Below are 20,440 nucleotides of genomic sequence, written 5' to 3' on the forward strand. Positions count from 1 at the left end.
TATATTACTCTCTCTCTCTGCTTTAATTACATTCACTATTTTGACACCAGACCCACCATTATTATTTGGGATTTTACCCCAACACTCAGATCTGCTGAAAAGGCAACAGTAGACAATTTGTTTTCTATTGCTGGTTAAGAATAACATATGATGTCCAGTGGCTGCAGTAGTGGCCACGTGATTTTGAAATTCTGAAATTTTAACACCTAAATCTGGAGGGATTTCTGCCAAAACCTGCTGGGTTCTGAGATTTGTTCCCGAATCTCTGGGATCATGGCCGTTGAGCAGCTTGATCAGGAGCCAGAGAGGCCGTTCATGGGTATCAACTCGGGGGTCTCACTGGGGTGGGGAGGGTGGGGAGGACAGGACCGGCTCCACCCCCATCCCGAAGCCCTGTGTGTCTCATCACTGAGGGCCCAAACCTGATTGTGCAGTGGCCTCTGGAAGATGGCGGCCACCGGGCTGCCAGGGGGAACAGGCCAAGGCACAAAACCTCTTCCCACCTGGTTTGGCCCAGCACCAGTAACCTACTGCAGGGACCGGACGCATTTCTGCCAGCAGCCTTTGGGTTCCGAGATTCGTTTCTGAGTCTCTGGGATCATGGCTGTTAAGCAGTCTGATCAGGAACCAGAGAGGCCATGCCTCCAATTATATAGCTGAGCCGGAGGTGGTTTGTGGGTGTGTCTCCCACATACCTAACTTTTGGCCGTTTACTTTCTTGGTAATCTTTGCCCCAAGTTTTTGGGGTCTGGCCAAAGGCACAGCAGCAATTTTGGGGTACCTGGAAGTCTGAAGGCGCCATGAGGCTGCTGATGCACTCGCCTCACAGGTACAGATTGACCTGCTGGCGGCACCATACCCCCTCAATTTCTAATTTTTTGAGAATCGTCCATACTGTTTTCTAAAAACAGTATTGTTGAATCTCAGTGAGAAAAGTCACAAAGCTTTCAGGTTTAAGTCTCAGTCATACAATGATCAGACACCCCTCCCCTCACCAGTAATTATTTTTCACCACCAAGAACCCAAATATAACCCCCCTCCCACCCCTCCCGATGCCTGTGAGGCAGATGATTTGTACTTAACTCTCTACTTTAAATACATTCATTATTACGACAAAAGATGCACCATTATTGTTTGGAATTTCCCCCCAACAATCAGAACTACTGAAAAGGCATTGTGAAATAATTTGTTTTCTATCGCTGGTTATGAAAACCCTATGATGTCTGTTGCTATTGCGGCTGTGCAGTTTTGGATTTCTGATACTTTATTAAGTCTGGAGGGATTTCTGCCAAGAGCCGAATAATTATGAGATTGGTTTCTGTGCGTCTGGTTCCGTGACCGTGCCAGAGAGCCACTCATGGGGGGCAACTCGTGGCCTCGGTTGGGCGTGAAGGATGAGCCGGTTCTGCCCCCCCCCCACCCCGTTCCATGTGGCTGCAGTTGCCCCATTACCGCCGGCTCATACCTGGCTTTTCAGTAAGCTCTGAGTTGGCGGCCACTGTGGTGCGGGGGGGTGGGGGGCAGCAGGGAAGGCAGAAGAGACAGACACCCTTTCCCTCCTGGGGGGCGCATGGCACCAGAGTTTAACGCATAGTCCATTCACATTTCTGCCTCAAGCTGCTGAAGCCCCACTTTTTTTTTAACTGAATCACTGTGAGATACTGTTACAAAATTGTTCATGATGGAAAAGTCCATTTTAAAAGAGAAGGACAGTGTGTGAACATTTTGCGTGAAAATTTGCTGTCCTCCGTACTCATTCTGGTTTCCTTAGAGATTCTTTTCTTTAATAGAGGCTTGAGGGGCCGGAATGATAGCACAGCGGGGAAGGCGTTTGCCTTGCACGCAGCCAATCCGGGTTCGATTTCTAGTATCTCACATGGTCCCCCGAGCACCGCCAGGAGTAATTCCTGAGTGCAGAGCCAGGAGTCACCCCTGAGCATCACCAGGTGTGACCCAAAAGGCAAAAACAAGAGGCTTGAGACGCAGGTTTTTCCTGTTCACACGGGGTGTGTGTGTGTGTGTGCGTGTACGTGCACACACGCGTGAGTGCGTGAGGAGCACATTAATTCCCAGTCCCATGGTGGTGGTTGTGACGTGTCTCCCCATTTCCAGTCTTGATTCAAACCTTGGTTTACCGAGTCAGTTGGACCACGGGGCAGGTACAAGCTGCATTCACAGCGGAACACGTTCTGCTCTTCCCCGAGATTCGTGGGGGAGGAGGGGAGGAAACGTCGGAGAGTTTCACAGACCCGCTCTGGCATCCGTCTGGACATGCAGTTCCCCGCGTGACTCTAAACTGCTGCTCGGTTCCTGTGGGTGTGAGGCCCACGCCAGGAACCCCGGTGGGCGGCCACTGCTTGTGCTGTTGCGGTGCTGAGCTCCCGTGTCGGCCTGCAGGTGCGGGAAGACCACGCAGATCCCGCAGTTCATCCTGGATGACTCTCTGAGCGGGCCGCCCGAGAAGGTGGCCAACATCATCTGCACCCAGCCCCGGCGGATCTCGGCCATCTCGGTGGCCGAGCGCGTGGCCAAGGAGCGGGCCGAGAGAGTGGGCCTCACCGTGGGCTACCAGATCCGGCTGGAGAGCGTGCAGGTGCGTCCGTGCTTTGGTTCCTTCAGTCCTGAGGTGCAGTGAAGGGTTCCTCCCGGGCCGAGTCCTGCAGGCCGTGGGAGACTCACGGCGTTACACTTGATTTCCTCTGTGAAGGTGTCTTGACGTTTGGCTTTTCAGTTTTTCGCTTGGGGCCACCTCTGACAGTGCCCAGGACTGGCACCTGGTGGTACTGGGGACCTTCTACCAGGGATTGATCCAGGGCCAATTGGGTGTAGGCAAGTGCCTTACCCCACGCTGCCTCTCCAGCCCTCATTTTATTGACGGAAGCGGTGGAGGAGGTGCTGTTTGACCCCTGGGCCTGGGAGTCACTCTGTTTGATTAAATAAGGAATCTCGGGCTGGAGCCATAGCACAGCAGGGAGGGCGTTTGCCTTGCAGGCGCCCGACCCAGGTTCAGTCCTCAGCATTCCATATGGTCCTCAGAGCACCACCAGGAGTGATTCCTGAGTGCAGAGCCAGGAGTAACTCCTAAGCATCGCTGGGAGTTTTTTGGGGAGTCCCCCAAAAAAGAAAAAAGGAATCTCTGGGTCCCGAATTGATCTATCACTCACTAATCTTTTTGAAGTTTTATGGTAAGTTGTGAACACTTTTGATGACTTAAGATTTTTATCTAGGGTTGGAGTGAAAGGACAGCGGGGAGGGCATTTTCTTTGCATGCAGTGACATGGGTTCGGTCCCCAATATCCCATATGGTCTGCCCCGCACCTCCACTCCTCCTGAGTGCAGAGCCAGGAATAACCCCTGAGCATCACTGGGTGCGACCCTAAAGCCAAAAAAAAAAAAGATTTTTGTCTGAGATAGAATAGCTTTTATTATTGACCTGGCAGGAAACTGCCCAAGTTTAGTTTCCTGTCAGCGGCATTGCTGGTCTTTCTGCCTTTTTGCCATTAAAAACAGCTTGCCAGGAAGTTTTCCTTTTTTTTTTTTCCAAAATCTTCTTTTGTTTTTGTTTGGGGCCACACCCGGCAGTGCTCAGGGCTTATTTCTGGCTCTGCGCTCAGGGGTCTCTCCTGGTGGGGTCCCAGTCACCGTATGGGGTGCCGGGGACGGAACCTGGGTCGCCACATCAGAGAGATGCCTCCCCGGCCTGACTTCCCCGGCGCTGACGGGCTCCATGCTCCCCTGCAGTCCCCGTCCACCCGGCTGCTGTACTGTACCACTGGCGTGCTGCTGCGCAGGCTGGAGGGAGACGCGGCCCTGCGCGGGGTCACCCACATCATCATCGACGAGGTCCATGAGCGCACCGAGGAGAGGTAACGGGGCGAGGGTTTGGCAGGGGGCAGGCTTCCCGTTGGACGGGCACTGTCTGGCTGAGCGGGCACTGTCCCCAGCAGAAGAGACGGGTGTCACACGGCAGGGTTGACGGACTGACAGGTGGAGGTGAGCTGCTCCCTCTGCCTGGCGGCTAGGCACAGCCCCGACACTCGCTCCCGGGTGACTGACTGACCGGTTGGCAGGAACAATCAATCACCTGTGTGTTCTGGACACAGAGCAGAGACCCTTGTGCTCGGCAGGCGTGTGGCCGAGCAGAGGCGCGTGCGTGCAGGGCCGGGGCTGTGCGGACAGGGACCCATGTGGCTGACATTGGAGGGGCGGCAGTGGGAGCCAGACACCCGGTGAGCCACAGGGCCTTTCTGGTTCGTTTCCATGGAGTTCGGGTCCTTAGAGCTGACGTGCGAGATGCCCTGAGCCCCTGCCACCTGAAGGCCGAGTCATAGGACCATGGGTCGGGCCTTGCCTTGCAGCCCGTGTGGACCCCACGCTCCCCCTCTGGCCGACTGATCCCCAAGTGCAGGGCCAGGAGTGAGATCTGAGCACTGCTGGGTGCAGCCCGAAAGCTCAGCAAGACTAATGGTGTTTAAACGATCGTGCGTGTTAAATTCAGAGGAAGTGCTGTCCAGTGTTGATGTGAACACGAAGAGGAGCTTTTGGGTGCACGCCTTGACGCAGCCAACCCGGGTTCAGTCCTTCCCGGCATCCCATGTGGTTCCCCGAGCCCCACCAGGAGGGATTCCCGAGTGCAGAGCCAGGAGTGACCCCTTAGCACTGCCGGGTGTGACCCCAAAACAGAAAGAGAAGGAAGAGCTTGAGGTTTCACACCACTCAGAGAAACTGGGCCATGACTGTTCTGGTCCCGCCTGCCGTCCTGTTCACTAGCAGGTTTTCTAAGGCCTATTAACACCTAACGATGAATCCAGAATACTGGGGACAGCGAGGTAGGGCGGAGCTTGTTGTCTGACACGGCCGGCGGTCCCCTGACCCCCTCCAGCGGGGACTCCTGGGCTCAGAGCCAGGATGAGCCCTGATCACTGCCAGGTGTGGCTCCACCACAAACGAACAGAAAAACAAATGAGGGCCGGGGAGGTCTCTCCACACGGAGCACTCAGCGCTTGCCCGCACGGCAGCGAAGTCGGTGAGAACTCAGTGATAAACAGCGCCATAGTGGCAGTGCCCGCGGCCTCTGCCGAAGCGAGAGCCGTGGCGGGAGGTCAGCGTGAGGCCTGGTGTGCGTGGACACAGGCACCCTGAGGGAGAAACAGCTTCTGCTGCTGCTTCCTCGTAATACCCTTTGGCAGGGGACTGGAGCGATAGCCCAGCGGGGAGGGCGTTTGCCCTGCACACGGCCGACCCGGGTTTGATTCCCAGCATCCCATATGGTCCCCTGAGCACCGCCAGGAGTAGCTCCTGAGTGCATGAGCCAGGAACAACCCCTGTGCATCGTTGGGTGCCAGCTGTGAGCCCAGGGGTTGGCTGGTACAAGTTGGTTCTGCGCCGAGCTGTTTCCGGCCATCCTCTGGTCTGGCGTGCTCCCGCAGCGGGCAGGTCAGCGGGTGGAGGTTGTGTGAAGTGCTGGAGCAGAGTGGGAGGTCATGGGACTCTTGAGTGGGCTCGCAGTGAGGTGCGGGGGCTGACAGCTGAGCACAGCTCTTAGCTCCCTCCCCGTGGGCTGGGGCGGGCACATGGCCACGGCACGTGCGGGTGACTGCGCCCTCCGGCTGGGTGCGTGCCTGTGTGCTGGGCAGTGGTGCTCCCCTGCAGAGCACTGTCTCCCCACCCCCGCAGGCCTGCATCGTGGGGTGCGATGGCGTCGGTCCAGTTCGCACGCCCGATCCCCCGGGACCGCCCGTGCGCTCAGGGTCGGAGCCGTCTCCATCAGGGGCCTGCCGAGGAGTGGCTGCGTGTCCTTCCCCGCACACACCTGCCCCCGCCTCTCCGCAGTGACTTCCTGCTGCTGGTCCTGAAGGACCTCGTGCTGCAGCGGCCGGGGCTGCAGGTGATCCTGATGAGCGCCACCCTCGACGCCGAGCTCTTCTCCGAGTACTTCGGTTCCTGCCCCATCGTCACCATCCCCGGTGAGCGTGGGCGCCCGCCTGCCCCTGTCTCTGTCTCTGTCTCTCTTTAGAAAACAGTCTGGGGAAACCCTGGGCCATGTCGAGGAGTCTGAGGACCCTCCGTTTGCTGGGGGGCCCAGGCCTTTCCTTCGTGTGGTCTGGTGCCGGGATTGGCGGGACCTGCCGCGTGCTCTGTGGCGGAGCCGTGTTCTGCCCCGGTTCACTCGCTTCCGTTTTGTTTTGTTTGGGGCCACACCCTGCAGTGCTCGGGGCTCCCCCCGCTCTCTGCTCTGGGCTCACTCCTGGCGGGCTGGGGAACCATAGGGGTGCCGGGGATCAAACTCTGGTCAGCCATTTGCTAGGCGGGCGCCCTCCCCACGGCACCGTCCAGCCCCGGTCGCTGAATTTTTAGTGACCTGATGTGGGGATCGCCGGGGTCACTCTGCACCTCTGTTTTCTGTTGGACGGGAATTTCCCCTCCAGTTTCCGTCGTCAGAAGCTTTTCCGTGCTTGTAAGCTCGCCGGACAAGCAGCGCTTCCCGAGCCGGGCTCTGTCGCAGAGTCGTGAGCTCTGGACTGTGGCAGGCGGGCTGAGCGCTGCCGTCCTTGCTTCCCAGGCCGCACGTTCCCCGTAGATCAGTTCTTTCTGGAAGATGCCATCGCTGTGACCAGGTGAGGGGACGAGCGCGCGGGCCCGCGGCCGGTTTCCTCTCCCGCTCGCCCCGAGGACTCGCGCGGACCGGGGGCCGTTCCGGGGCCCTGTAGACGTGGGCTTGGGTGCGGGTGGCTGGGGTTCAATTCCGCCTGGCAGGGCGTGGGGCTGGGGGCAGAACCCAGCGGGCGCAGCACGCGGACATCTCCGGACTTGCGGGGCCCAAGAGGAAGGACAGGTGCTGGGCACCATTTCCCACACAGAGGCCAGTCCGGCACCGCCTGGTCCCCAGGAGCCCAGAGCACCTCTGCACGTGCCCCCCAGACTGAAACTCAACCAGAGGGTTGAGACTCAACCGGACCCGGGGGGGGGGGCGGGGATTGGTGGGGCTCTCCGCAACTCCCAAATGACAACTCTCGGGAGAGCGTAGGACAGCCAGCAGGACACTTGCTTTGCATGCAGTCGCAAGTGTCCCAGGTGTAACCCAAACACCAAACAGTAAAAGACAGCTGTAACGCTGTGGCAGCCTGCACTGCCTCAAGTTGCTGTCGGTGCTTTTAGAGGGTTGGTGGGTTTGGGCCACACCCCGCGATGCCCAGGGGTCACTCCTGGCGGTGCCGGGGGGCCGTATGGGATGTGGGATGGATCCCGGCTCCGCCGTGTGGAAGACAGCGGCCTCCTGGCTGTCCGCTCTCGCCCCACGGGCCCTGTTAACTGCTCCAGTTCTGGGCCACACCCAGCTGTGCTCAGGCTCACTCCTGGAGCACTCGAGTCCGTGTCACTGTGACTAAGGCACGAGCCCTCCCTGCCGGACCCATCCAGCTCACTGCCTCCATGTTCAAGAATCAGCTTTTCGAAACTGGAGGTCAGAGAGCGAGCACTGCGCTGAAGGCGGGCGCCTGGCACACAGCCGGGCCCAGCTCAGCCCTGGCACCCCGGGGAGGGCCTGGGTGCACTTGAACCTGAGCTCTCCGCCTCGCAGCCTCTCCCGGCCCCTGTGTGACTTTTCGAGCGTTTTCAGGGAGCCAGTCACCAGGGATGGGAGTCCGGCAGACGGGCGTGGGCGTGATTGTCCGGAGGGACGGGCTGAGGGGAGGGTCAGAGCCCCCGGCGTGCCCACTGTCCCCGCAGGTATGTGCTGCAGGACGGGAGCCCCTACGCGCGCTCCGGGAAGCAGCTGGCCAAGGAGCGGCTGCGGGCGCGGCGCCAGCGCACGGCCCTGGAGGAGGTGGAGGAGGACCTGAGGCTGTCCCTGCAGTTCCACGACCAGGACGCTGCCCGCGACGCCGTGCCCGACCAGCAGCTGGACTTCAAGCAGCTGCTGGCTCGCTACAAAGGTGTTGGCCTCCTTCCTGGGTGTGGGGCGCAGGGCAGAGCTGGACGGTCACTCGTCCATGACCTCTCGGAACCGACCCAACACCCAAGTGCGGTGGCCATTGTTCGGGTACCGGGGGCTTTCCGAACAGTCAGCGGGGTCCGGCGTGCCGCTCAGCGGGAGAGCATCAGCCTTGCACGTGCGCAGTGAGGCCTCGGGTCCCACCCAGAGAGCACAGCGGGAGGACGCTTACCATGCATGTGACCAACCCAGGTCCAACCCCAGTACACCGAGTCTGCCAGAGTTAGCCCTGAGCACACCAGGTGTGGCCCAAAAACAAAAAAAATAAAAATAGGGGTTGGAGAGATAGTACAAAGGATGGGGCGTTTGCCTTGCATGCAGCTGACCCTGGCTCCATCCCCGGCATCCCATACGGTCCCCCGAGCACTGCCAGGAGTAATTCCTGAGTGCAGAGCCAGGATGAACCCCCGAGCATCGCTGGCCGTGACCCAAAGTAAAACTGAAGAGGGAGAAAAAAGAGACTAGGAGGGCCAGAGCCATGGTCCAGTGGAAAGGGCATTCACGTGCACACAGCCAGCCCAGGTTCCAGCCCACACCCCAGAGGGTCCCCCTAGCCCAGAACCAGGGTAGGCTCCGTAGCCAAGTGTGGCCCCAAACGAACTTGGGAGCCAAAGAGAGGTCAGTGGAGCACCCAGGGAGGGGTACCCCACGGATCACTGTAACAATGGTGAGATTAAATCAGGTTCCCTAGTTGAGTGTTTTTTGATGTTTTATAGTTAGAACCATTTCCTCTCGTGGGTCTGAGAGGGAGGCGGGTGGGCTGAGTGCCCCTCTGCGTCAGGGCCACCTCACACTCCGGGGGTCGGGGGTCAAACGCCAAAGGAAGAGAAAGTGTTGTTACAAGTATCTGATGGGGAAGGAAAGCGTTGGGGGTGGAGACAGCACAGCGCGCAGGGCACTCGGCCATGCTCACGGCCAGCCCAGGTTCGATACCTGGCGCCCTGTATGGCCCCCAAGCACAGAGCCAGCTGTGGCCCCCAGTAAAGCGTGTTAGGGGTCAGGTCAGAGAGAGAGAGTACACTTGCCTTGCATGTGACAATCCCTAGCTCGCCACCCCCTGCACAGCAAATATTCCCAGGTACCCCCACGAGTGACCCCTGAGCACAGAGCCAAGAGTAAGCAAGCCCTGATTATCACCATTGGTGCCCCCCAAAAATAATTTAAAATAGTTACTTAAAAATAATTTGGGGGGCTGGAGCGATAGCACAATGGGTAGGGTGTTTCCCTTGCACATGACCGATGTGGGTTCGATTCCCAGCATCCCATATGGTCCCCCGAGCACCGCCAGGAGTAATTCCTGAGTGCGGAGCCAGGAGGAACCCCTGTGCATCACTGGGTGTGACCCAAAAAGCAAATGAACAAAATATTTACTTTTTTTTTTTTCAGTGAGTTCATTCTCAGTATTTTTGGGGTGGTGGAGCGGGGGGAGGATCGCCCAGGGCTGCCCCTAGTGATTCTGGGGGTCTGTGCTTCGTTGGGAACGAAACTAGAGTCAACTGCATGCAAGGCAACAGCCTGAATCCCGTCCCCCGCCCCTGCCATCCTGGCCAGTGAGAATGAGTCCTGCCTGCCTGCCACACACGGTGCTCTGTCTGCGAGTGTGTGTGTGTGTGTGTGTGTGTGTGTGTGTGTTGGTCTGTCAGTTTCCAGGGGACCCTGTCACCTTAAATCCACAACTTCTCGCCCACCAACCTCTCTGCTCTGAAGGATGCTTTTTGTTTCTTTAGCCCACACCCGGCGATGCTCAGGGGTTGCTCCTGGCTCTGTGCTCAGGAATCGCTCCTGGTGGTGCCCGGGGCGGAACCCGTGAAGCCACACGTGGAGCAGGCCCCTCCCACTGTCCTGACTCTCCGCCCTAATCCAGAGGCTTCTGGGAGGTTCGGAGACGTGCTGGGCCTGGCCCGTGGCGCGCCCTCAGAGACGTGGGACGAGAAAGTCCCTTTCACGTTCGGGGGCACTTGGAGCTGAGACCCCTCGCCTCGGGGCCTGCGGGGGCCCGTCGCATGCAAGCAGCCCGCAGATTGCTCCATTGCTCTTCAGGGGTCAGCAAATCGGTCATCAAAACCATGTCTGTCCTGGACTTCGAGAAGGTCAACCTGGAGCTAATCGAGGCCCTGCTGGAGTGGATCGTGAGCGGGAAGCACTCCTACCCCCCGGGTGAGCCCCGTGCCTGCCCCGGCCCTCCTTCGGGTACTGAGGCTCCAACCCGCCATCGAGCAGCGTTTCTGCAAGCTCCAGGGGGAGGCCAGGCGCTGAGTCCCGCAGGGATGGTGGCCCTGGCCAGGGGGTACCCAGAGAGTGGCCACAGTGACGGGCTCAGAGGCCAGGGGCCTCCCCTGCTCTGCCAGGCCGTCCCCCCAGCTGGGCCTGGGGAGCCTTGTCTGGACAATGAAGACGACAGAAGGTCTTTTCTAGAAAGTTCTTCTGTGGGTCAGAGAAACCATAGCTGTGGCATCAAGCGCGGCCCAAGCCCCTGGTTGGTGCCATGCAGAGAACTGCTGAGGCCCCGGTCACTTGACACTCAGGGACAGGACCCTCCCGCCGCTCTGCCTTGTCTGGGACCCCCGGGACCTGCCGGCCGGCACAGCCTCCTCCCCAGCCCCTAGCGGTCAGTACAGCAGAAACAGGGCCATGTTCCAGCCCGCAGCACTGTCCGGAGACTCAGTTCTGCTCGCGGACACTTTCCCTCTGTGCAGTGTGCGTGCCTTAAGAACAGGGAGTTGGGGGCCAGAGAGACTGCCCAGGGGGCAGGGCACTTGCCTTGCATATCACTGACCCAGGTTCCGTCCCTGGCGCCACGTGAACCTGCCAGGAGTGATCTCTGAGCGTAGAGCCAGAAGTAGGCTCTGAGCACTGCTGGGTGCAGCCCAGAACAGAACAAAGGAAAGCAGTGCATCGAGAAGTCCTTGGGCACTTTGCAAATAAAAGGATGCCCAGGCAACCTGTCTGCGGTGCCCACTGCCGCCTGCTTCCCGTGTTCACCAGGTGGTTCTCACCCTGTGCCCAGGCGCGATTCTCGTGTTCTTGCCGGGTCTGGCTGAGATCAAAATGCTGTACGAGCAGCTCCAGGCGAATTCGCTCTTCAACAACCGGCGGAGCGAGCGGTGAGTCCCCCCTTCCCGTGCCCTCCCACTGCAGGGCTGCACCCCGCCCTGTCCCTGCCCTGGTTCGTGCCCAACACAGACCCACCGTCTGCCCAGGAAGCCCGTGCTCCACGTTCGTCACCAGGCACAGACACGCCACTCCCACAGGTGGGGCAGGGAGAAGCCAGCGATGGTCACCGAGATGCTGCTCGTGCGGCCGAGGGACAGCACAGGGGTCCGGGCACGTGCCCTGCACGAGGCCGTGTCGGCCATGACCAGCTTAGAATCCCCGCTACCCCCGACATCACTCCTGAGCACAGAGCCAGGAGTAGCCCCTGAGCACTGCTGGGTGGGCCAAACCCCCTCCCCGCCCCGAAATGGCAGGAATGCTGGTATTCTGTGGGAAGGCCTTTGGCAGGGCCTGGTGAGTGGGGAGGCTCCCCGGCAAGCCGCCACGGCCCCTCCACACAGTAGGGGGCAGCTCTCGGCGTGTCGGGCTCTCGGGCTCCCGGCCAAGCAAGCCCATCTCGAGGCCAGTGTCCCCTGCCTGCTGACTGCGGTGCCCGTGCTTGTGTCCCCTCGCAGGTGTGTGGTCCACCCCCTGCACTCGTCCCTGTCCAGCGAGGAGCAGCAGGCCGTGTTCGTCCGGCCCCCGGCAGGCGTCACCAAGATCATCATCTCCACTAACATCGCCGAGACGTCCGTCACCATCGACGACGTGGTCTATGTCATCGACTCGGGGAAGATGAAAGAGAAGAGGTGTGCAGGCGCCAGACTGGTGGCCCGGGCAGGGAGCCGGGGAGGGTCACGTGGACACTTGCCCTCGTCTCCGCCCTGCTCCGAGGAGCCGCTTGGGGCCGGATCTGCTCATGCCCTACGTGGTGGTGACCTTTCTGTGGTGACCACCTCGGGGCCTTGGGTGGGGGCTCCGATCCCCGGCCCCGCATGGGCCCCTCGGGGCCGGCAGGAAAAGCCCCAAAACCAGCTGAAGAAAGCGTCCTCCAGGGCAGGAGGGGAGAGCGGGAGGCGCCGGCCCAGGCTCCGTCCCTGGCTCCCCACACGGTCCCAGGCCTGCCGCGAGTGATCCCTGAGCTCCGCGGGGTGGGTTCTCCCAGCGCCAGGTGCCTCCCCTCGGTGTCCCTCTCCCCAGGTACGACGCCAGCAAGGGGATGGAGAGCCTGGAGGACACGTTCGTGTCGCAGGCCAACGCGCTGCAGCGGAAGGGCCGGGCCGGCCGCGTGGCCTCGGGTGTCTGCTTCCACCTGTTCACCAGCCACCACTTCCGGCACCAGCTGCTCAAACAGCAGCTTCCCGAGATCCAGAGGGTTCCCCTCGAGCAGCTCTGCCTCAGGTGCGTGCCCATGGGGGCTGCAGACCCATCCCCAGCGTGCCCCCCCCATGCCAGGGCTGGCCCCAACCCCCGAAGCGTTGCTTGGGAAACCCCCAGGAAACGAAGAGGTTGCGCAGGTGGGCAGATGCGGCAGGCAAGGGGGTGCGGAGAGGCCCTGTGGAGGGAGGGGGACAGGGGCACGGGGCCTGGATGGTCTGCAGACAGCGGGACAGGTAGGCTCCGAGTGTGTCCCGCCCACCACCTGTACGCTGCCGGGCGTGGGGGCTGAAGGTGACAGGGGAGAGGGCCCGGGGGGCAGAACGAGCATGAAGCCAGGCCTCCTCCTGGCACCTCACACTCTGGGGTGGTCTAAGGTTTTGTTCTGAAGATTGTTCCCGTTTAGGATACGAAACAACTTTTTGGGCCAGGATGCTGATGCAGGGGTGAGGTGCACGTTGCCTGCGGGAACCCCAGGGCTGGGGGCCCAGGGCCCAGGAACAGAACGCTCTCGGAGAATGTTCTGGAAGGAGAGGGGCTGGGCCGGACCTGGCTCTGGGACACGCAGCTGGGAATGGGGCCTGGGCCTCCAGCCCTCGGGGAGCCCCGAGTCCCAGAAATGTCCTTGAATCGGACCTTCTCTTGTTCGGGAGAAGCGTCTGGAGAGTTCCCCTTCCTCTGGGCCTGTGGTTCAGCGCCTAGAGGTGTCCTGCAGGGGGGTGGGAGGATGGCAGAGGCCCGAATGTTTCTTCGAGTCTGTCTGATTTGGGGACCACTCCCCACCCTGCACTGGGGCTGCTCCTGGCTCTGTGCTCAGGTCTGTGAGCAGAGGGAGAGGCGGCGTGAGAGGCGAGGCCATGAGTCTTGAAGCGCGCCTTAAACTGGCATCGTCCGCCTCAGGCAGGCGCGGTTCGGGCTGGAGAGTGCCCAGGGCTGAGCAGAGGGCGCTTGCTGGCACGCAGCCAACCCAGGTTCCATCCCCGGCCCCCATGTGGTTCCCCCCAGCAGCACCAGGAGTGACCCCTGAGCATCGCCAGGTGTGGACCAGAACCAAAATTTTTCAAATAAACGTTAGTCAAGGCCTGAGCGGAGGCGCTGTATGCGGGCGCGCCGGGTTCACCCCTGGCCCGTCAAGGGCCCAAAAGCAGATGCAGGAAACGCGTCATCTGGGGACTTGGGGGACGTCCCGCCCTTCGGGCGCCAGGGCCTGTGGGAGGAGTGGCGAGCGCCGCCTGTCTGCCCCCAGGATCAAGATCCTGGAGATGTTCCAGGCGCACGACCTGCAGTCCGTCTTCTCCCGCCTCATCGAGCCGCCGCACCCGGACTCCCTGCGCGCCTCCAAGATCCGCCTGCGCGACCTGGGCGCCCTGACCCCCGAGGAGGAGCTCACGCCCCTGGGCTACCACCTGGCCTCGCTGCCCGTGGACGTGCGCATTGGGAAGCTCATGCTCTTTGGCTCCATCTTCCGCTGCCTGGACCCGGCGCTCACCATCGCCGCCAGCCTGGCCTTTAAGTCTCCTTTCGTGAGTGCCAGGGCCCCCGACTGCCCTGCCCTCTGTCCCGAAGGCAGAGCCGCTTCGGGGTCACTCCTGCGCGGCTGGGGGCGCCCGGGCCGCATCCGTGGTGTGGGGGGACCGGGTGGTGCCCGGGCGGGAAGCTCAGCTTCTCTGAACGGGGTCAGGCTTCCTCTCTCCCCTCTTAGCTCGTTATTCGCATCTGGAAATGCAACCAGGGGGCTGGAGCGATAGCACAGTGGTAGGGCATTTGCCTTGCACGCGGCCTGTCTGGTCGAGCCGGGTTCGATTCCTCAGCCTTGCTCAGAGAGCCTGGCAAGCTACTGAGAGTATCTCACCCGCACGGCAAAGCCTGGCAAGCTCCCCGTGACGTATTCGATATGCCAAACACAGTAACAACAAGTATCACAATGGAGACGTTACTGGGCCCGCTCGAGCAAATCGATGAACAACAGGAGGACATGCTACTGTGCTGCAGTCTCATAGGGTCCCTTCAGCACCGCCAGGGGTGACCCCCGTGTACTGCCGGGTGTGGTCCAAAAAGGAAAAGAAAAATGGGAGCCAGACTCTGGCAGTGCAGTGTGGAAGGCAAAGGCCCTCGCCTTACGCGTGACCGACCCCGAGCCAGGAACCCCCACCCCACCCCCAGACAGGAAATACAGCTGATTTTCGTAATCTGTTGGTTGGTTCTCAGGGTTTTCAGCCAGGTTTTCAGGGTTTCCCGTGCGTGTCAGCATGTCACCCGCTCAGGGCGCGGCTTCCTTCCTTCCCGCCAGAGCCGTTTGGCTTCTCTTTCTCGCTGACTCCTGCGGGCCCCGGGACAGGGACAGCGGCAGGGACAGTGAGGGTCGCCGTCTGCCGACCGCAGGGAGCTCTCCTGTCTCTCACGAGCTCTGGCTCTGCACAGCTGAGATGCCCCAACTTCGCTGACTCCCGGGCACGCGTGGGCCTGTCCCCGATGGCCAGCCCAGCCCCAACATCTGTCCATGGGCCTTGGGCTTCGGGTGGAGCCTTCAGAGTGAGGGGCTCGGGGCCCAGAGCAGTAGTCGAGCAGGAAGGGCGCTTGCCTGCATGCAGCCAACCCAGGTTCAGCCCCCCAAGCCCTGAGCACTGCCTGGGGGCGGGGGAGGGAGGAAAACAGAGCAAGTGGTGGACTTGTTGATTGGAACTGAGTGACCCCGGGGAGTTTCGGGGACCAGGCGCCGCTGTGAAGACCAGCTCGGAGATGTTCCCACGGAGCGCTTGACCTGCCCTCGAGGGAGCGGGACCCTGTGGGAGCTCAGCCTGCCCCCTCACCCCCCAGGTATCCCCCTGGGATAAGAAGGAGGAGGCCAACCAGAGGAAGCTCGAGTTCGCCGTGGCCAACAGTGACTACCTGGCCCTGCTTCGGGCGTACCAGGTACTGCGGGCACTCACCCTCTCTCTGTGCAGGGCTGAGCACTGCCCGGCGGGCACTCACCCTCTCTCTGTGCAGGGCTGGCAGCTGAGCTGGAGAGAGGGTGCCCGTGCGAGCTCCAGCTACTGCCGGCAGAACTTCCTGTCCGGGCGGATCCTCCAGGTCAGTCCCCTCGGCCTCCTTCCCCCGCGCCCCACGGGGTGGCAGCCTCCTGCCCTGCGTGATGCCCACACTTATTTCTGGAATGTTCTTGGCTGCACCAGCTGTGTGCATCAGAGCCTGAATAATGACCTAAGCGTCCACTTAAGAGCGGCTGTCACCTTCCGGCCACTGAGCCGAGCCGGGTTGGCTTTGTAGTCGTGACACCATGCTGGGGTCATGTTGGCGGTCCCGGGGTGAACCTGGCGGTCACAGCAAGGCGAGCACCCTGCTGCCAAGCCTCCCTGGCCTCGTTCACCTGGACATCAGGGGGGCACTGACCACCCGAGGCCCCGCTTGCTCACCTCGCTTCTCTCCCAGGAAATGGCCAGCCTCAAGCGGCAGTTCACCGAGCTCCTGTCGGACATCGGCTTTGTGAAGGAGGGTCTGCGGGCACGGGAGATCGAGAAGAGGGCGCAGGGCGGAGACGGCGTGGTGGAGGCCACCGGGGACGAGGTGACAGCCCCGAGCAGGGCACGGGGACACTGCCTTCATCCCGCAGAGAACGCCAGCTCTGGGGGCCGGAGAGACAGCACAGCGGGGTTTGGTCCCCGGCACCCCAGGTGGCCCCCGAGCACCATCAGAAGAGATGCCTGAGCACAGAGCCAGGAGTCAGCCCTGAGCACCGTGGGGCGTGGCCCAGAACGGGGGAGAGGGCGAGATGTCGGCTCTTGTTCCAGAATGGTGTCCTAGGGTGGTTTCTGTGTTGACTCTATTTACATTTTGCTGAGTGGGTTGAGTTATTCTTCGATGCTTGATCCCTGGCACTTCGTGGCCCCTTGCCCCTGGGAAGGGTCCCTGAGCACCACTGGGCGTGACCCCAAAACAGCAGTTCAGTTTCACACTGGACACCTGTGGGTCCCCAGGCGGGAGAGACTTCCCAGTTGTTGGCTTACGTGAGTCCAACCTTTTCCGGCCGAGGAAGGATTTGTGTGACTGTAGGAAGGGTTTGACTCTGGGAAGGATTTTTCTGACTGTAGGAGGGTTTGTCTGGCTGTAGGAAGGACCCCACAGGCTTTCTGGAGAGGAGATCGTCTCAGGAGCCACAGTCCTCTAACGCTTTCAGGACCCAGAGGCGTTTTGGGTGGGTCCTGTGCGGACGTGACCCCGAAGCTCGCTATTTCGTGGGGAAGATCTCCCGAGAACAGAGACGGAGATGTGACGCTTCCCCCCGCGATGGGAGTGAGTCACGGGGAAGGCAGGCCCGGGGGGTAATGCTGTGTCTCGCTCCTAGGCGAACTCCAATGCCGAGAACCCCAAGCTGATCTCGGCCATGCTGTGCGCCGCTCTCTATCCCAATGTCGTGCAGGTAACGCTCCCCCGTCCCTCCCCAGCCCCGCTGTACGCCTGAGTTGTAGGCTCTGAAGTGAAGACAGACGCCTTCGTTCATATCTGAAGATCTCAGTGCACACACACACACACACACACACACACACGGTCACACAGTCTTCCGAGTGTTAGCGCACCTTCACGCCTCCTTCAGTTCCCATCCGCTTCCATACTTCCTTCAGGGACATGACTGTGTAAAGCCTTGCTTCCTAAATTGCGTCACATAACCCTAAAACATTGCGTTTCGATACAAAATTTTTTTTCCAGAGGCGGAGGCACACCTGGTAGTGCAGTGCTCCAGGGTCACTCCTGGCAGTGCTCAGGGGACCGCACAGGGTGGTGTAGGGTCCAGATAGACCAAACCCAGATTGGCTGCATGCAAGGCAAGTACCCTGCCCTCTGTACAGTCTCTCCAGCCCTTCAGGATGATTTTTTTATGATGTATTATCAATGAATCTTGACTTTGTACGCCTACTATATATAACCATATCCCCAGGGCTATATAAAATTTTCTTGGGCAAAAATCGGTCGCAAGTAGAAAACATCTGTGAAGGCCAGAACGGCAGCACAGTGGGGAGGGCGCTTGCCTTGCTCACGCCTCCCAGGGGTCAATCCCTGACATCCCGTATGGCCCCCCAAGCCCGCCAGGAGTAACCCCTGAGCACAGTTGGGTGTGGCCCAGAAAGAAAAAAGAAGCAAATGTGTCTAAGCCCTGACGTAGAACAGGTCTGACTCTCTGGCCCTACTGGGCGCCCCAGAAGCGAACATCAGCTACTACTGTCCGCCTGGCGTCAGCTGACCCAGAAGAGCCGACTGAAGTCAGAGTGGCATGAAGCTCACTCGGCGTCTGCTGGCCAGCAGGAAGCGCCGTGTGCTGCCCGCGTGGCAGTTCCCGTCCTGGGCCCCGTCCTGGGCCCGCTCCGAACGAGCTGCAGTGTCCGGCTGAGTTCTCTCTCCTCACACTGGTGCGAGCTAGCGCCGCTCCCTTGGGCCCCTGTCCCGTACCCGCTCTCCAAACCACTGAACTTCAGAGAACCGTTTGGAGTGGGCTCGGGTTGAGACGTAGTGTGCGCGTGCGAGGCCCGGGTTTGATCCTGGCACTGCAGGGAAAAGGAAGTTGTTTGTAGCGAAGGTGGAAAAAAAAGAAAATCAGAGGGAACATAGAGGTAGTACAGCAGGGAGGGCACTTGCCCGGCACCCCACAGGGTCCCGAGTGCCACCAGGAGCACAGAGCCAGGGTCAGCCCTGAGCACTGCTGGGCATGGCCCAACATCCCCTCAAATAGTGAAAGATTCTAGAAGAAAACCGCATACTAGTTTCAGTACATGCATACATTCGTGTTACTTCCTATATTGAAGTGCAGCAGAGAAAAAATCCGTATCAGATACTAATGCTAGTTTCTTACTAATCAGATTTCAGGTGTTTTCATTTTTCTCACGTTAGTTTCCGGTATACAGTACATTTGCGGTGCACGCCTGTGTAAACGCAAGGCCCGTGTGCGGGGCTGTCGCTCTCCCTGTGGTGGAATCAGCTCTTTGTACGCTTCCTTCACTGAGGTTTGAAGGACACTCTGGCTCTTGGCAGGCGTGGGGTGGGCCACAGCTCTGAGCGCCTCAGCGTCCACGCGGCCCTGTGCCCGTCCCCGTCGTCTGTCTCCCGGGAGGACAGGAGCGACCCTCCCCCTTCCCCAACGGGCACGTGCTTTGTCCGGTTCAGGTGAAAAGCCCCGACGGCAAGTTCCAGAAGACCAGCACGGGGGCGGTGAGAATGCAGCCCAAGTCCGACGAGTTGAAGTTCGTCACCAAGAACGACGGCTACGTGCACATTCACCCCTCCTCTGTCAACTATCAGGTCAGGGCGTCCCTGACACCCCAGACCCCGACGGATGGACAGGAAGTGGCTCACATGGGTGTGGTCCTGGGGCTTATCCCTAGCCTGCTTGGTCCCCCCCAGCTCTGCAGGGAGGGGTGAAGTCAGCGACTGTAAACACTAGCCATTTCCAGAAAGACTGAGCATGGGGAAGTCCACCGGGGTGGCAGGGACAGCGGTCGCTTGCGTGCAAGGCCGGCGCAATTACTCCGTCTCTTCCTGCCCCCATCCTCAGAAGTAACCATGCCCAGGTACTCCTGCTGGCCCAGGCTGAGCTTTCCAAGTCCCTGTTCTGGGTTCTACTGGCCTAAGACAGTGCGGGGGGGGGGGGGGGGCGGCATGCCCACGGCCAGCCAGGCTCCATCCCTGGTACCGTGCAGGGTGTCCAGAGTCCCGCCAGGGGTGACCCCTGAGCGCCGCCCAGAAACCCAGCCACACCCTCAGTGCCCCTTCGTACTGTCCCCCAGGCACACTCGCACCCTTGGGTCGCTCCTTTCGTGTCTGGTTGGTTGACTCGAGGGGCGGGTCCCTGCTGCCAGGACAGTGCTGTGGCCCAGAGCCCAGGCGGAGGGTGGTGACCCCGCCCGCCGTGCCCCCAGGTCCGGCACTTCGACAGCCCCTACCTGGTGTACCACGAGAAGGTGAAGACAAGCCGCGTGTTCGTCCGGGACTGCTGCATGGTGTCCGTGTACCCGCTGGTGCTCTTCGGGGGCGGCCAGGTCAGCGTGCAGCTGCACAGGGGCGAGTTCGTGGTCTCCCTGGACGACGGCTGGATCCGCTTCGCTGCAGCTTCCCGGCAGGTGAGGCTGGGGTGAGGGTCGCCCGGGACAGCCCCTCCTCTGCTTCCTGTGACAGCGGCACCCCAGCCGGGAGGTGCCCTGGGCGTGCGGTGCACTGGACCCCGTCCTTGTCCCTGCCGGCATGGGGTCACTGCCTCCCGCCCGCCCCACCCTAGGTGGCCGAGCTGGTCCGGGAGCTGCGAGGGGAGTTAGACCAGCTGCTGCAGGACAAGATCCGGAAGCCCAGCATGGACCTGTGCACCTGCCCCCGCGGCTCCCGCATCATCGGCACCATCGTCAAGCTCGTCACCACGCAGTGAGGGCACGCCGCAGGCCACTTGGTGGACGCCAGCACTGAGGGTTCTGCTTCGTGCTGCAGTGACGGACGCGGGAGGAAGAGAATGACGGGGGTCTCCACCGAGACCCGACCCGACCTGGGCCACCGAGAGAAGCCACAGGCAGGCCAGAGAACGGGAACCGAGTGCAGGAGCAGGGACAGGACTGGAGCCATAGTCCAGCGGGGAGGGCTCTTGCCTTGCCGCTGGGGCTGACCCCGGCATCCCGGAGGGTCCCCCGAGCCCTCCGGGAGTGACCCCCTGACAAGACCAGTTTGTCCTAAAAACGAAACAGGAAAAGTCTGAATCCTGTTTTGGGCTCTGGTGACTGAGTAAAGTTGATTTCCACTTAAGACCAGCCTGAAACTGAATGTGGTGCAGGCCAGCAGGGTGGGCCGCAGTGTGGACACACATGCGTGAGGCCGAGGGACAGACTTTCATTTGGCTTGAACCTAAATGGGGCCGGAGCTCAGGGTTGAGCCTGGACTTTGTGTGCAGGGCCCAGGGCCCGCTTCTCAGTCCCCAAGCACTGCCAGGAGAGACCCTGCACTCCAGGGCGTTCATATCCAAGACCTCAGTCCACGATGCCTGGTCTGGAAAGCGGGTCACCCGGACAT

General features: G+C 60.8%; 1 protein-coding gene across 1 annotated transcript in view; it reads left to right on the forward strand.

Annotated features, from left to right (window-relative positions):
- DHX57 (DExH-box helicase 57) overlaps positions 1-20,176 on the forward strand; it is a 32,426-nt gene extending 12,250 nt beyond the window's left edge. Inside the window, exons 8-24 of the mRNA XM_056130598.1 lie at positions 2,398-2,593; positions 3,742-3,866; positions 5,833-5,966; positions 6,563-6,617; positions 7,729-7,934; positions 10,034-10,150; positions 11,001-11,097; positions 11,662-11,835; positions 12,227-12,427; positions 13,650-13,926; positions 15,221-15,316; positions 15,392-15,475; positions 15,833-15,967; positions 16,746-16,820; positions 18,557-18,691; positions 19,309-19,509; positions 19,665-20,176. Coding sequence (XP_055986573.1) covers positions 2,398-2,593; positions 3,742-3,866; positions 5,833-5,966; positions 6,563-6,617; positions 7,729-7,934; positions 10,034-10,150; positions 11,001-11,097; positions 11,662-11,835; positions 12,227-12,427; positions 13,650-13,926; positions 15,221-15,316; positions 15,392-15,475; positions 15,833-15,967; positions 16,746-16,820; positions 18,557-18,691; positions 19,309-19,509; positions 19,665-19,808 — 2,452 coding nt within the window. The 3' untranslated portion in view covers positions 19,809-20,176. The remainder of the gene's footprint in view (positions 1-2,397; positions 2,594-3,741; positions 3,867-5,832; positions 5,967-6,562; positions 6,618-7,728; positions 7,935-10,033; positions 10,151-11,000; positions 11,098-11,661; positions 11,836-12,226; positions 12,428-13,649; positions 13,927-15,220; positions 15,317-15,391; positions 15,476-15,832; positions 15,968-16,745; positions 16,821-18,556; positions 18,692-19,308; positions 19,510-19,664) is intronic.
- The last annotated feature ends 264 nt before the right edge of the window (positions 20,177-20,440 follow it).

The sequence above is a fragment of the Sorex fumeus genome, unplaced genomic scaffold (genome assembly GCF_029834395.1).
Source record: "Sorex fumeus unplaced genomic scaffold, SorFum_2.1 ptg000079l, whole genome shotgun sequence".
Lineage (NCBI taxonomy): Eukaryota > Metazoa > Chordata > Mammalia > Eulipotyphla > Soricidae > Sorex > Sorex fumeus.